This window comes from Penicillium verhagenii (genome assembly GCF_028828195.1).
Source record: "Penicillium verhagenii strain IBT 33310 chromosome Unknown utg000011l_segment0_segment0, whole genome shotgun sequence".
NCBI lineage: Eukaryota > Fungi > Ascomycota > Eurotiomycetes > Eurotiales > Aspergillaceae > Penicillium > Penicillium verhagenii.
In genome coordinates, this window is record NW_026643175.1 from 343628 (window position 1) to 357174 (window position 13547).

Below are 13547 nucleotides of genomic sequence, written 5' to 3' on the forward strand. Positions count from 1 at the left end.
AATTTCCAAGGTTGCAGACTTGCAGTCAACATTTGAAAACATAGTACATCACCTGCAATGCACATGTGAGCATTCAAAAGCGAAATGGGCTTTCCCAAATTTGAAGGTTTAATGTGTAGGTACTGGAAGGTAATTCTCAAATCGAGTCTAGGTATTCACTTAGGCAAGCTGGAATTTCGTGAGCCCCAGCACTCGGAGCCCTCGAGGAGGTTTCTGATAACATTGAATACCCACTAGTATGTACATACGTACCTACTTCTGTATGTAGTATTATTGAGGTATGAGAATTGATCAATGAATTCCAAGATTCGATGGATGCACTTCAACCAGTTGAGTTTTCCAAGCTTGCCTACGAAATTTTCATTTCCAGAACCTTCCCCAGGCTGGGCTTACTAGTACTAGTAGTTATTCAATGCCTGCTAGTAGATAATCTCCCGTCCTACAATCAATGTTTCAACATTGAATTCTCCGATGCACCCATGGACGATGTGTATTCACCTCCAGATTGAATATTAGCATAGATGCCCATACTAGCTAATATTCAATTAACTACCTCTAAGATTGCCCTTTTGGGACCTCAGGAACTCCCAGGGGCTAGACTTACATGTATGTTTCATATCTAGGCCAGGGAAGTGAATGGATCCATTAAAAAGAGCCAATATTGAATTTTGATATAGCCCTAATAGGCTTGTGATCCCTGTACCCAAGTTCCCTGAGCTCCAGCCCTGGAGGCTCACCCTAGTATCTGACATTTAATTTTCTAAATTCAATGTTCAATATTCACTGCTCCAAGATTAAATCCATGCCTGGGGACAACATTCAATGAACTCCCTAATATGTAGTGAAGTAGCTCCGATCTACATTTTCGACATAAATACATCCATTATCCCAATGGAAAACAATTCTCCTTTACCATGCCTGTCTTCAAATATTGACATTTTTTACATCAGACGAAACGGAAAGAGAATCACTCGTCATGGACGTGCACGTGCACGAAGCTTTCTCAGCCCTAACCCTCACCAACCAGGGAGGCCTTGGAAACCTGCGCAAACTACCCCCTGAACTTCGCATCATGATCTGGAAAGAATTATTCCGTGACATCGAACAGCTTCAAGGACCTCGCTCGGATTCTACTTCCAGTACCAATGAAAGTGTCATCAGCGTCATGGGATGCAGCAAGCAACTGTATGAAGAGGTCAGTGAACTACTTTTCAACAATTTCAGCCACGAAATCGAAGTCTCGAGTACGTCAGATGGTCCTGGATGGTTCATCAATATTTCCGCTCGTTATCTTAACAAAATTCGATGGGCCGTCCCGAACGAACAGTCTTTGGTCAAACACGTCGTCTCGTTTCCTCACGACAAAACTGAACGGGCCAAGAGATACAAGATCGAAAGCATCAACGTGAGAATGAATGCCATCGAGAGTCCTCAACCCGGCCAGCACTGGCTGCCCTTCGGAGAGGCGTGGTTTCGGGCATGCAAACGGCTACTTGCGGTGCATGACGCATACAAGAAAATTCCTGATGCCCAGGAGATGGAACTCAATGTATCTATCAAGCGTGAATAGTAAGCATTGAAATGGGTTTTTTGGTCAGAGAATTTCAAAAGTATGCTGTTTAGCAAAATGTGGGTGTTCTTCAGCAAAATGAAGTAGTGACCGGTGGGAAACGTAGGCTTCGGGGTGGTAAAACTTACGTAAACTTATGTTCGGCTGGATATGATGGGATCTGGACACAAACAAGAATTTGACTTGGGGGATAATTTTTGGGAATGTTTAAATTAACAGAAAAAAACATTGATTTCGATTTTGAACTCCTTTTTATACTTAATGCGTAATGGTTGATACAGTATGAAACATGAAATGTAAAGTCTATGGGTATATCCACCCATTAATCACTCATTAAACCAGAAGTCTCTCGAAAGAGTACTTGCCAACCTCCTTGCGACGCATGTAACTAATCTCACGGTTGCTGCGAGCCTTGGTTTCACCCGTTGACTTCTTGACCTTGGTTTTCGACACATCAGTGGAGACAGGCTTCATCGATAGCGGCAGCATCTTTCCACTGGCATCGCCATCATAACCATCCTCACCCTCACCAGGACGAGCAAAGACTAGGAGGTCAGCACCGTTGATTTTCTCATGGCGAACAAGATGAGAGGAGCCAGAAGTGGCCTCCGTCTCGACCTTGGCGACTACATTTCCAGCAGTAGACTTCGGGGTGACGACCTTGTCGGCAAATCGAAGGTACTCGCGAAGAATACCCTTCAGGTGGGTTGCCTCTTCCACACCGTTGAGGGTAGCAGAGATCTCTGTTCTCATATCGGAAATCAGGCCCATCTCGCGGGCGACTGCGGCAATGTTCGAGTCGGTTTCATCATCAAGGTCGTTCACGGAGGGGAGGGCAGAAATCCAGCCGGAAGGACCGACGGCATCAACCGAGGAAGTGAGCATATCACTGATGATTTGGAGAGAAAGAGAAGGAGTGACCTGGTCGATGGTGACGGGGGTGGGTGGGGTCTCGGAGAAGCGGTACATGTAGCCACCGGCGGCGAGGCAAACGCGAAGGTGGCGAATCATGGAGATAAGCTCCTGTCGGGACAGGTTGGAGCGGAGAGCCTTTGTGACAGACGAAAGAGGGTATGCGTGAATCTTTTGGATTGTGATGTTCAATCCCTTGAAGACTGCCTTGACGGTAGCAGCCTCCTCATCTCCCAATTGGCGTGTAAGCTCCTGCGTTGGCGTAGCAACATCACCGTTGGTGATAGCGCGGGTGGTTTCCTCCAATGGACCAGAACACTGACGTGCCTCAATTAAGAAGTACCTCAAGGCGTAGGCCAATTCGTCGGTCGAGAGGGTAGTTGGGCCACTGAGAACATGATTGACGTTCTTCAACGATGAATCAAAATTGATGAGTGCTTGGACTAACGATCCAGTGGGCAGGGGCTGGAGGATGCGTGGCTTCAAGGCGCGTCGAAGTGCAATCTCAACATTATCAGTAGATAGATGACCCAAAGTAATCAACCAGGCGCAAGTGACGCGAGGCCAAAGGACAACACGCAGCTGGGATGGTGAAGGCGACACGGCATCACCTTCGGGCACAGATTCTTCAGCCGCAAAGATCTTAGACAACAGGAAGAGAGTTGATTCTGTGTTAACATATTGTCCTCGGTGAGGTAGAGTAGAGCCGAAATAAGCCAGCACGGCTTTATCGAAGAGTGTGGCGTTCTTGGACGCTGTAGCTTCATTGACGGCTGTTGTCAACTGACTCCACTTCTCTACCTGCTCGGGGGAAGTAAGGTGGAGCGAAGTCATATTCTCAGACCGGTGTTTCTTGGATGCCAGATCCCACTGCGCAGCAGATGCACCGATACCACGTCCAATAGCATCAATAAGAAGACCATCACGAGATCGCTTCAGGGAAGGTCCAGAGTGGCTGTGGAGGGAAGTCAAATCGAAACCAATAAGAGTGTTTCCCTTTGCGGCTACTGCGATCCCCAGCTTCGCGAAATAGCTGATAAAGGCAATGGGGGTATTAGAACCTGTGCCAGACAGAACCTCACCGGCAGCAATGCTTCGCTGTACGGATTGGTATTGGGTATCGTAAAGTGCGACTAAGGAGTCACTGGCGCCAATAACACATTGGGGAGAGACACGCATCACAGAAGAGAAATTCTCGTCATTAAGAATGAACTGTGAGGTCACCGATGGAGCGTATTGTGATAGATCGGTGTTTATGAAACCCTTATCGAAGGAAAGGTGGAGGCCAGCTGATCCGGCGTGGAAATTCCACTGCAGGCCATGGCTGTTGACTGTATCGATTCCCTTTGGACCGGGTACCTGGATTGTTTGAAGGTGACGAAGACGTTCGCTTTCATCTTGAGATCCCGACTTAGCAGGCACTGAGAACATCTGGACATTCACATCTTGCAGGGCAAAACGTTCGGCATCCTTGGGATGCGACACAACGAGCAAGATAGATGGCTCATTGGTTCCATCTGCTGCTTGTTCTCCCAGAGCGAGGGCAGCCAAGTCCTGGCGCCTCTTGAGCAATGACTTACGTGCATCATCCAGATCAATCAAGAAGCAAGTGTGGACGACATGGGTGGAGGAGAACTTGTTCAGTTCACTGTGCTGAATACTCCATCGCTGGGTCTTGAGATCGGATGACAATCGGCGCACACGACCATCTTCATGCACTGCAAGGACATCGAAAGGGTCGGATTCATTCTCGTCATCGACGTTGATAGGAACAATACCCACGAAAGCTGTGGGGCTGCGGGAATCTGTGATAGTGGCTGCTGACGAAGAAATTGCTGGCGCGCTTGATCCGTTGCTAACTTCTTCCACAAAGCACTTGATCTGATGTTCTGGCTTAATCGCTGCAGCATATGTCTGCCTCTTAACAACAGACTTTTTCGAGATCTTGCGACGAACAGAGCATGGGCGGCAAGAGAATGTCGACTGCGGTGGAACGGCATACGAGGTTACGAGCTTGGGAGTTTGCACCTAGAGAAAGAAAGGAACGAATTAGCTCATGTATTCCATAGATTGAGAGAAAGTCAAGAAGGCTGAAGGGCCATACATTGTAAATGTTAATGGCTTCACCATCGATCGCAACGGCAACTTCATAGCGCTTGCGCTTTTTAGCATCAGCGAGGCTGTAGACATCGCCAATACGAGTCTTGCCTGAGGAGGCATGGAGGGGGCGAGGCAATTGTGCCAGCACGGATGGAGACTGCAAGTCCATGGTGAAAGAGAACCTCAAAAACTGCACAACTGCCTTGATGTCCTGTCTCTTCAGGTCCTGTGCAGTGAGAGCACCGGTTTGTCCCAACGAGGAAATCTGAAAAATTTTCGGGTTAACGACGGACCGGGCCCACCAACTGACCCACAACTCTGGGCCAGATCAAGTCTAGCGTCAAAGTCATGTAATTCGGCTTACATAACTTTCTGCAAGACGCGCTCCGCGTCAGGCGTGTTAAGTGCCTCCGATAACGATCTGCGATTGCTAGCTCCAAGAGAGCTGGGTTTTGCTCACCACTCATTCCAATCCTGTTTTCTTTGGCAACGACAGGGTACGCGTTTTTGCTTCTATATACAACCTCTGCTCTTTCTTTTTATCAAATACCAGGGCGATCACTTCTTCATCTTTCCTTATGAATTGAGCGTCTCACATGGATACAGCAGTATCCAATCCATCGGTGGCCATGGCACAGGGCCAGAAGCAAGCAATCCACCCTTTTTTCCAACAAGGTATTGTGCTTCCAATGGCTTTATCTGAAGATTGGCTTACATGGTAGTAGAGCTTGCAGTCTCAGAGAAAACTGGAGGGCCAAATGCCTCTAGCAATTCGATTGAAACGAGCACCGATATATTTACTCTTCCCTCGGTCCAAGGCCAGCAGGACCTCGAAGTGCACCGACACCGAAAGGCAACACCCTCTCCAAATCCATCACAACACCCAAAGGAACACGAAAATAAGAATCCCTTGAGTCCAGAGGAGGACCTCAATGCAAGCCGAAGAAAACGACGAAAGAACGATAAGACCAAGAACGTTGAACATGATGGCTCTCGGAAAGCTGGTTTATCGGGATGGCTTGGGAAGGATATTTTAGTGCCAGAGCCAGAACCACCGACCGTTCTTACACCAGAAATCGCGACAAATGATCTGCCAGTCTCCCTCGCATTAAACGGACCTCAAAACCCCCATACCCAAGAAACGATATCGGCCGAACCGTTAGCATTGACAAAAACCTTGGATCCAAACCGCAAAATCCTCAAGCTGAACTCGAATGGGAGATTGCGGAGCTCGCCTCCTCAAAACCCCCAAACAACGGTTGACCAGACTCGGAAAGCTCCCAAACGTGGTCGACCTCAAAAACCTCCAAGCAAATTGGTCATTATTGGATACAGCGTGGCTGGAGAAAGGAACATTGGCCAATTGATTGACGATATTCTCAGTGGGAAGCATATCACTACCCCGAGGGTACTTACACCACCGCAAAAATTGATTGTTCGCCCACAAACCAACGTAAACAAGCCAACGCACCCGTTCTTTTCCAAAAAGCCCCCTCAAAAGACCCTCACTGAGGTCGAACCGCCTATTTCGACCGCGAACCCCAGGCTACCTCTTAAATCCAACTCATCATCAACGATCGAGCAAAGAAACTTCCTACCTTCGGCATCACTATTTGGCCGTTCGAAGGCGAAGTTTCCTGAACTTGTTCATCCATTATGGCCCCCGCGAGAATTGGTTCACGTCAGGTACAATGCGTCACACTCGGATATCTCTACCTCTGTGCCCACTGTATCTCAGCATGATCGCAAGAAAGCCAAACTACCAACTATCGTGATCAATGATGGTGAAAATGCCACCCTTGCGAGCACTGCATTGGCACGAACAGCTGGCCAGAAGAGTTTGGAAGAAGGTTTCAGTCACCGCCCAGCGCTTCGCCTTCCAGCTCGACATAATGCTAGTGGAAAAGTTCTGGAAGGCGGGATTATGACCCAGTTGTCTTGCCCTTTGCCTGGTGAACCTCCCATCATCCACCCCCCATCTATCGCCAAACTCCGTTTAAGTCTACATGATTCCTTTTCCGCTTTTGACTCCGGTAAATATGAATCTCAACTATGGCCACAAAAGTATGCTCCAAAATCAGCCGAGGACGTTCTGCAGATTGGGCGTGAGCCACAAGTGCTACGGGACTGGCTCCGTCATCATAAGATCACCGCGGTAGACACAGGAAAGTCTTCACACGAGAACAAGAAGTCAAAGTCAAAGCCTGAAAAGAAACGGAAAAAGCGACAGAAAGCAGAAAAGCTCGATGGATTTATTGTCTCCAGCGAAGAAGAGGCATCCGAAATGGATAATCTCTCTGGCTCGGATGATGAGCTGGCTGGCGGAGTGACTGTTTCCGCCCCTCGAACTGTTGTACGATCTGGAGATATAGGTCTAGGCTCCGAAAATGCTTCTGGTAAGGCTCAACTCACCAACGCCATCCTTTTAAGTGGCCCTCCTGGCTGCGGAAAAACCGCCTCTGTGTATGCCATCGCCAAAGAGCTTGACTTTGAAGTATTTGAGATCAACCCCGGTAGCCGTCGAAGTGGCAGAGACATGCTGGAAAAAGTGGGTGACATGACACGAAATCATCTTGTTCACCTTCTTAACGAATGCGACGAATCCTCTGCCAAGCCGCGAGATATTGCGGTAAACGAACCGAAGCAAAACAAATTGATGGGCTTCTTCAAAGGCCAACCTTCAAAAACAGAGAAACAAAGCGATATAAGAGCAACTGCTACCAATGAGCCTGAGAGTGACCAGAAGCCTCGGGAACAAAAGCAATCTTTAATTCTTCTAGAGGAAGCAGATATACTTTTTGAAGAAGACAAGCAGTTTTGGACAGGAGTTTTCACCCTCATCAGCCAGTCCCGCCGCCCGATCATTATCACTTGCAACAATGAGAGCTTGATTCCCATTCAAGAAATGTCATTACACGCCATACTACGCTATCAGACACCGCATCCAAATTTTGCTCTCGACTACTTGCTTCTCGTTGCTGCCCATGAAGGGCATTGCCTGAAGCGGAAGGATGTGAGTAAGCTTTACGCTGGATCTGGCTGTGACATCCGGCGAGCTCTCATGGACCTCAACTTTTGGTGTCAGATTGGTGTTGGCAGTGAAAAAGCAGGTCTCGACTGGATCTTGCCCTTTTGGCCACCAGAAAAGAATGTTGACCGTGAAGGTGATCGCATTCGAGTGCTGAGTCTCAATTCATATCAATCATGTATGGGTTGGTTCAATCGGGATCTTTTCCTCGCTGAATCTCCTCTGGCAAAAGAGGCCGAGGCCTTGCGGAACACCTCTCAATGGTTCCGCCTTGGACTTCAAGATATAGAAGATGCGAGTGGATCTACCAATGCAGAGCTCTTGTCTTCTGCTGAATTCTCCTCAAAGTCTAAGGTCGAGCAACTAGAGTTGCTAATCGATGAGTTGGATTACTGCGAGATGAGAAGCTCCCTTGATATTCTTTGCTCGGGATGTTCCTATAATAAGTTCGATGTAAGTTCTGCCAGAATTAGGTGTACATTGGCGGTATCTTACTTAATTCTTTGCAGGATATTCTTGACACTAGCGCTCCGCCAATGCTCGAGTCTCACCGATCAAACTACGTTGACGCTCATCCACTCCTCCAATCGGATCTACTTCCTGAATATAACGCCTTGAGGGAGGATATCAGCACAACGACTGCCGCTTTGATATCTCGTACTTTCCGTCCCACTGACGAAGACGTTGAATCTGTCTCCATTGACCGAATCTCTGAAGGTTGGGCCCAGATAGCGGAAAGACGGCAGGTTACCCCATCTGACTACACCGGATTTCAAAGAGTTTTTGGGCCTATAATGCGGGCTCGGCACAGTACATCAACAGGTCGCCTAGCACCATCGTTTGAAAACGGCCTTGCCGCCATCACCGAAGATCTTGCGCCATACATTCGTGGAATTATGTCATTTGATGGTCGTCTCAAGACATACCGTGATAGTCTTCATGCAATCTGGGCCGAGGAGCAGGGGCGGGGAGATGTTCGGGCGAGAACCACCCGGGCTAGTCGAGCCGCGCTCGAAGGAAGCGATAAAGCATTCACACGAAAGGAGAGATGGTTCCCCGATGAAACCAATTATTTCCACGTGCAAGGCACCGGTGAGCCCGAGTGGCAGGATGCCTTATTCCAGATGGGCCATTTCCAAGTGATGAATCATCTACAAGTGCAGGAAAGTCTGCCGGCGAAGGTGAACCCAAGCACCCCAGATGGTGTCTAGTTGTTCAGTTCGAAACGACTTGATCTCACAGTCTATATTTTACGACAATGCTACACGAAACACATACCACCATAAATGGAACTTGCTAGAATTGGATTTATCATATTCATTTACCCTTAACCACATCACTGAGTTATTATATCCCTGTAGTAATTATTCATACAGGTGGATTGAGTGGTTTGGTCATTGACTTCCAGACCTTTACATGAAAAGTGATTATTTTACATTGATAGATAACATCATAGCTCTACTAGACATCAGGTTTATTCGCATCCAACTGCGTCAACAACTCGCTCTTGGGAACCTCACCATCCCACTTGCTACGCGGCCTCTCAAAGGTAGAAGAAACCCGACCATAAGAAACCCCACCAAGCTGCGCAACAGGCCGCAACTTATCCAAATCAATATGGCTATAATCCACATCGGCCGTTCCCTCCTTAACCCAAAACCTGGTAGCTTTAATCAAAACCGTAGCAGCAATACTCATCCCCGGTTTCTGATGATCAGCAAACTCCTTAATATCAACCACCTTCCCCTCAACACAAAACACCGACTCCGCAACCCGAGCAGGCTTAACAGTCGTAGAAGCCGCCTCATGCAAGCCCGTGACATCCCACTCCGAAACCCCATAAGGCGCATCAATGGAGCTGGCATTCACCGCCTCGATCATATTCTCCGAGACCGTATTAATCACACACTCCCCCGTCTCTTTCAGGTTCGTATACGTATCCTTAGCGCGTCCAGGCCGGGACGAGAACCCCACGATAAACATCGGCGGGTCATGGTCAATAACCTGGAAGTAGCTGAAGGGCGAAAGATTCTTTTGCCCTTTGCTGTTCACGGTGCTGATGAAGCCGACGGGTCGGGGCGCGATCCCGGACACCAGCAGACGGTAGTTGTTGATCATTGGTCTGGTTGGTGAGTAGGGGTCGATTTCATGGTGCTTTTGGACAAGGCTTGCGCCGTTGTCTGGGACCCCGTCGCCGTATTTCCATTTTGGATACGGTGATTTTGTGACCTGGATGGGGGCTTCGTGGTCGAAGCCTGGACGGTTGGATTCGACTTCGTCGAAGTTGCCGACGTCTTGGATGATTTTGTATTCTTTCTTTGCTGCCGCAGTCGCAGATGAGTTCATGCGAATGGATGGGATCCAGGGTTTTGAAGTAACATGGCCATGAGTGCGGCCGAATGATCTGAACTGGTATCAGTACTGGCTAGAACTTGAAGGATACAGTATATCAATGGAATTGATTCGATGCTTACTGTCTAAGCAAATGGCGAGCCGCTCTTCCTGAATAGTTCATTTTTAGATTGAAATACGTAAAGAACGTATGTAATGCTTTCTCAAGTAGGATGGTTCTACAAATCTCAGATCCCGACACGGCTCTTTAAAGCACCGGGCCGTGTGCCCCACAATACCGGCACTGGGCCGGTTAGTGTCAATGTGAAAATGTCGGGTCGGCCATCCGACATTTCTATGAACACAATCGCAACACCAATTCCAAGGTTGAAGTACGCGAAAATGGTAAACCATACAGGCGAATAGAATCTTTCATAACTAGTTTCATGTAATTCAATTTCTCATTGACTTCGTGGCACATTTCTTCGTATATAACCCAATCATTCATATGTTCAAGTTCCCAATCTCAGTCCACACACGCTCCAACCGATCGCATGATGCTCTCCATATCCAGTTGATCCGCAAGATCCAGAAGCTCTGCTGGCGGAAGGCTCACAGACGGATTGATGCCTAGCAAGTCCCACTCAAACTCATCGCCAACATCTACCTGATCCATCGTATACGTCTCTTCTTGCTCTTCCGTGCCAGGATTGAAGTGGACGGGCGGCAGTGGGCTATTTTGAGGTTTGGGAGTCAAGGGTGCTAGGACTTGCTCCAACTGGCGAAGTTCTCGTCGTCGTAATGGTGCCGCTAGATTGCCCTTTGCAATGAGTTTATCCATCACGCATTCCAGGTTATCGCACCATGTGCTGTTTGGGATAAGTGAGGGGGCAATGGCACGGATCAGGTAGAGAACGAAGGCAGATGAAGAAGCATCTTCGATTTGAAATGGTAGAAACGCATCTGTACATGGAGTTAGTCGGACATATCTGGCAGTGGGGAATCTCAAGAACCAACCCATCAGGTCATCGTCAGCTAGGATTTGAAGGGTCTGGAGGATAGTTTGGGCGGAATTTGCACAGCATTGGAGAAGCGAAGATACTGGTGGGGCGAGAGAAATTGTCTGGGAAGTCTGCATATCGGTGCGTTCGATGTGCATATGCAAAGCACACATAACCAATGGCCTTGTTGTAAGGACAATGCACTTTTCGATTTAGCATTCGCGTATAGAGAATGAACCATGCAAGACTTACGTGGTGATGAGCCAACATGAGCCGAATGGCCATCTTTGATGCTCGGCTGATGAGACCATGAAAATATGTATTCAAGAATGCAGTTAGGTCGTGTGAAAGCTCTGCCATGCTGTGGAGGATCGATTGTGTATTTCGAATAAGGGATCCATTCAGCTCATCGCCGGGATTGTATACAGCTATTTGTGGTGTTAGTTGTAAAGAGGATAGAGGCCATGGAACAGGTGCAAACCCACTTGTCAAAATTTGGGCTATCAATCTCGAAAGTCGCACGTGCAACGTTAGATTGATATCCTCCAATGAGCTTTCGACCTCTGCAGGGAGGAGAACGGTGATATCCTCGTCTCGAATGGAGCTCGGTGCTCCTATCAGTGCTGCGAACTCCCGGTCGAGCATATACACCACCCAAAAGATGGTTCTGCATCTTCTAGAAAGCTCAGGCCCACCAAACTCTTCCGGAACATGTCTATGTATTCCTTCGATAATACATCCACGTAGCGCATGACCGATCTGTAGTTGTTAGATATTATTTCCTCAATTGATAAAGGGCTCCTGCTCACGTGTTGAAATGCCGCCCGCCGCATGTCGATGGACTGAAGATATACTGCACCCAGGCTCATAGCTTGGATGCATGTCAAAGCATCTCTATGCATACCAGATAAATCTGGAAGAAGTGCCATGGCCCTTGCGGCATATTGATGTCCAGGGGGTGGCCCAGACGCACTCTTGGGTGTGAGAAAAGCTTTCCCAAACGCAAGAACAAGAAGATATTGCGCATACCAGTACCTTGACTCCACAGCCTTCGCAGTTGGATTCTTATAAAATTCGTGCAAATCTCGAAGATAAGATTTTTCATCGATTATAAACGAAAGGAATCCAAAATAGAATTTGACGGTATTGAAAAGGAACAGCGCGTAATCCAATGGAGGTAGGTTTGATACATCGGGAACCTCATCATCAGCTGCAGGGCGCCATTGAAGCTTGAATGCCATCCCATCTAGATGCCATGGATCAGGAGGACAATTTGATTCTGGAACTCGCCTCCCAATAAGGGCTAGGACACGGCGGCAGAACGACCATGAAGAAGTGGGGCCCATATACCCTGAAAAGTATCTATTAGCGTTGTCAAATTTGAGGGCTTGAATACTTATGATCACTTACAGAACCGGCCATCTGGGGTTTGAGCGAATTGTGGATTTTTATCCACAAGAGGATTACGAGAAAACCGTGAACGATTGTCATCTTGTTCCATGTCGGGGTCACTTTCGACATTCCTTTGTTGAGGCAAAGCCTCCGTCGAGGAGAGGCTCGGGTTGATACCTTCATCATTCAGATATTGGATCAGCGAAGCTATACATCAGCACTTTCCGTTAAAACCTACCATAGCTGATATTGGCCCATGGATGATCCTCTAATAACAAAGTCTGATTCGGAGTCGACAGGTCAACCCCATTTCTAGCCCCACCCGAAGGGCTAGCTGCGGCTTCAGATCGACGTATAGAACTTCCAGTACTTGCTATTTGCTCTTCCAACTGCCTCAAGTATCTAGATGAAAGTAGTTAGCGGCCGGATAGGGTTGGCATGAATAGAAGACCAACCTCTCAGATACCGAAATACGCACATCCTCTTCAGGGAAATGGCAGCGTAGCTTTTTGCGGGCACATCGTGTACATGGTTCTGAGCCCGAACACTTCACTTTCATACCCCGGCATCGCACACATCTAGAACCTTCTTGTTAGCAAAGCACGAGCCTTGTCTGTTGAACACAACACGGACTCACGCTTTCTGACACTTCTTTGACTTGGCTCGACTAGCTGAGGCAGGCATACCGGATTGCAGAACCGAATGTGATTTTCAATAAAAAGACGAAAATGACTCCCGGGGATTGTCTCCGATCTCAAGTTTATTTAGTATAGCGGGGTAGTGAAGGCTCACTGTCGGGATTGTCACCCGATATCTGTTTGTCCAGCTTATCTGTGCCGGGTGATAAGGGTGGAGCAAACTGGAGACAGGATTGTATGTTGATTGGTCAACTTAAATTCGATTTTGTAGCGGGGCATCAAGGGAACTAGGAATTTAGTAGAGAAATCATGATCACTTTGACGACCCGTTGATTATCGAACATACACTCAAAATTTGACAATTTTCACTTGAAGGTAGTGTACAACTTTCCTGAAGTTCAGCTTGGAAGCTGTTATATTAGAACCTTGCTAGCAGAGGTGCTGTAAAATTGCCAATTTAGCATATATGCAAGATTTTGAATTGAAATTCGTAAATAAAAGAAAACGAGGCAGGAAGGGGACTGCTGTGCCTTTTTTATGGCTTGGAAAGAGCCGGGTTCGAACCCACGCTGGGT

General features: G+C 47.8%; 4 protein-coding genes across 4 annotated transcripts; 2 read left to right on the top strand and 2 right to left on the bottom strand.

Annotated features, from left to right (window-relative positions):
• Positions 1 to 976: 976 nt before the first annotated feature.
• On the top strand, positions 977 to 1570 carry N7466_010526 (uncharacterized protein; the record flags this gene model as incomplete). The annotated part of the gene is made up of 1 exon (XM_057169915.1): positions 977 to 1570. The coding sequence occupies one exon, from the start codon at positions 977 to 979 to the stop codon at positions 1568 to 1570; it is 594 nt and encodes a 197-aa protein (XP_057016524.1).
• A 333-nt stretch (positions 1571 to 1903) lies between these two features.
• N7466_010527 (uncharacterized protein) lies at positions 1904 to 4751 on the bottom strand (the record flags this gene model as incomplete). The annotated part of the gene is made up of 2 exons (XM_057169916.1): positions 1904 to 4510; positions 4587 to 4751. 2 exons carry the CDS (start codon positions 4749 to 4751, stop codon positions 1904 to 1906), a joined length of 2772 nt encoding a protein of 923 aa, XP_057016525.1.
• Positions 4752 to 5178: 427 nt separating this feature from the next.
• On the top strand, positions 5179 to 8821 carry N7466_010528 (uncharacterized protein; the record flags this gene model as incomplete). Its single annotated transcript, XM_057169917.1, has 3 exons — positions 5179 to 5257; positions 5308 to 8063; positions 8120 to 8821. The coding sequence occupies 3 exons, from the start codon at positions 5179 to 5181 to the stop codon at positions 8819 to 8821; spliced, it is 3537 nt and encodes a 1178-aa protein (XP_057016526.1).
• Positions 8822 to 9071: 250 nt separating this feature from the next.
• On the bottom strand, positions 9072 to 13018 carry N7466_010529 (uncharacterized protein; the record flags this gene model as incomplete). Its single annotated transcript, XM_057169918.1, has 10 exons — positions 9072 to 10014; positions 10481 to 10904; positions 10959 to 11145; positions 11195 to 11370; positions 11428 to 11701; positions 11752 to 11795; positions 11847 to 12293; positions 12353 to 12511; positions 12573 to 12736; positions 12972 to 13018. 10 exons carry the CDS (start codon positions 13016 to 13018, stop codon positions 9072 to 9074), a joined length of 2865 nt encoding a protein of 954 aa, XP_057016527.1.
• Positions 13019 to 13547: the final 529 nt, after the last annotated feature.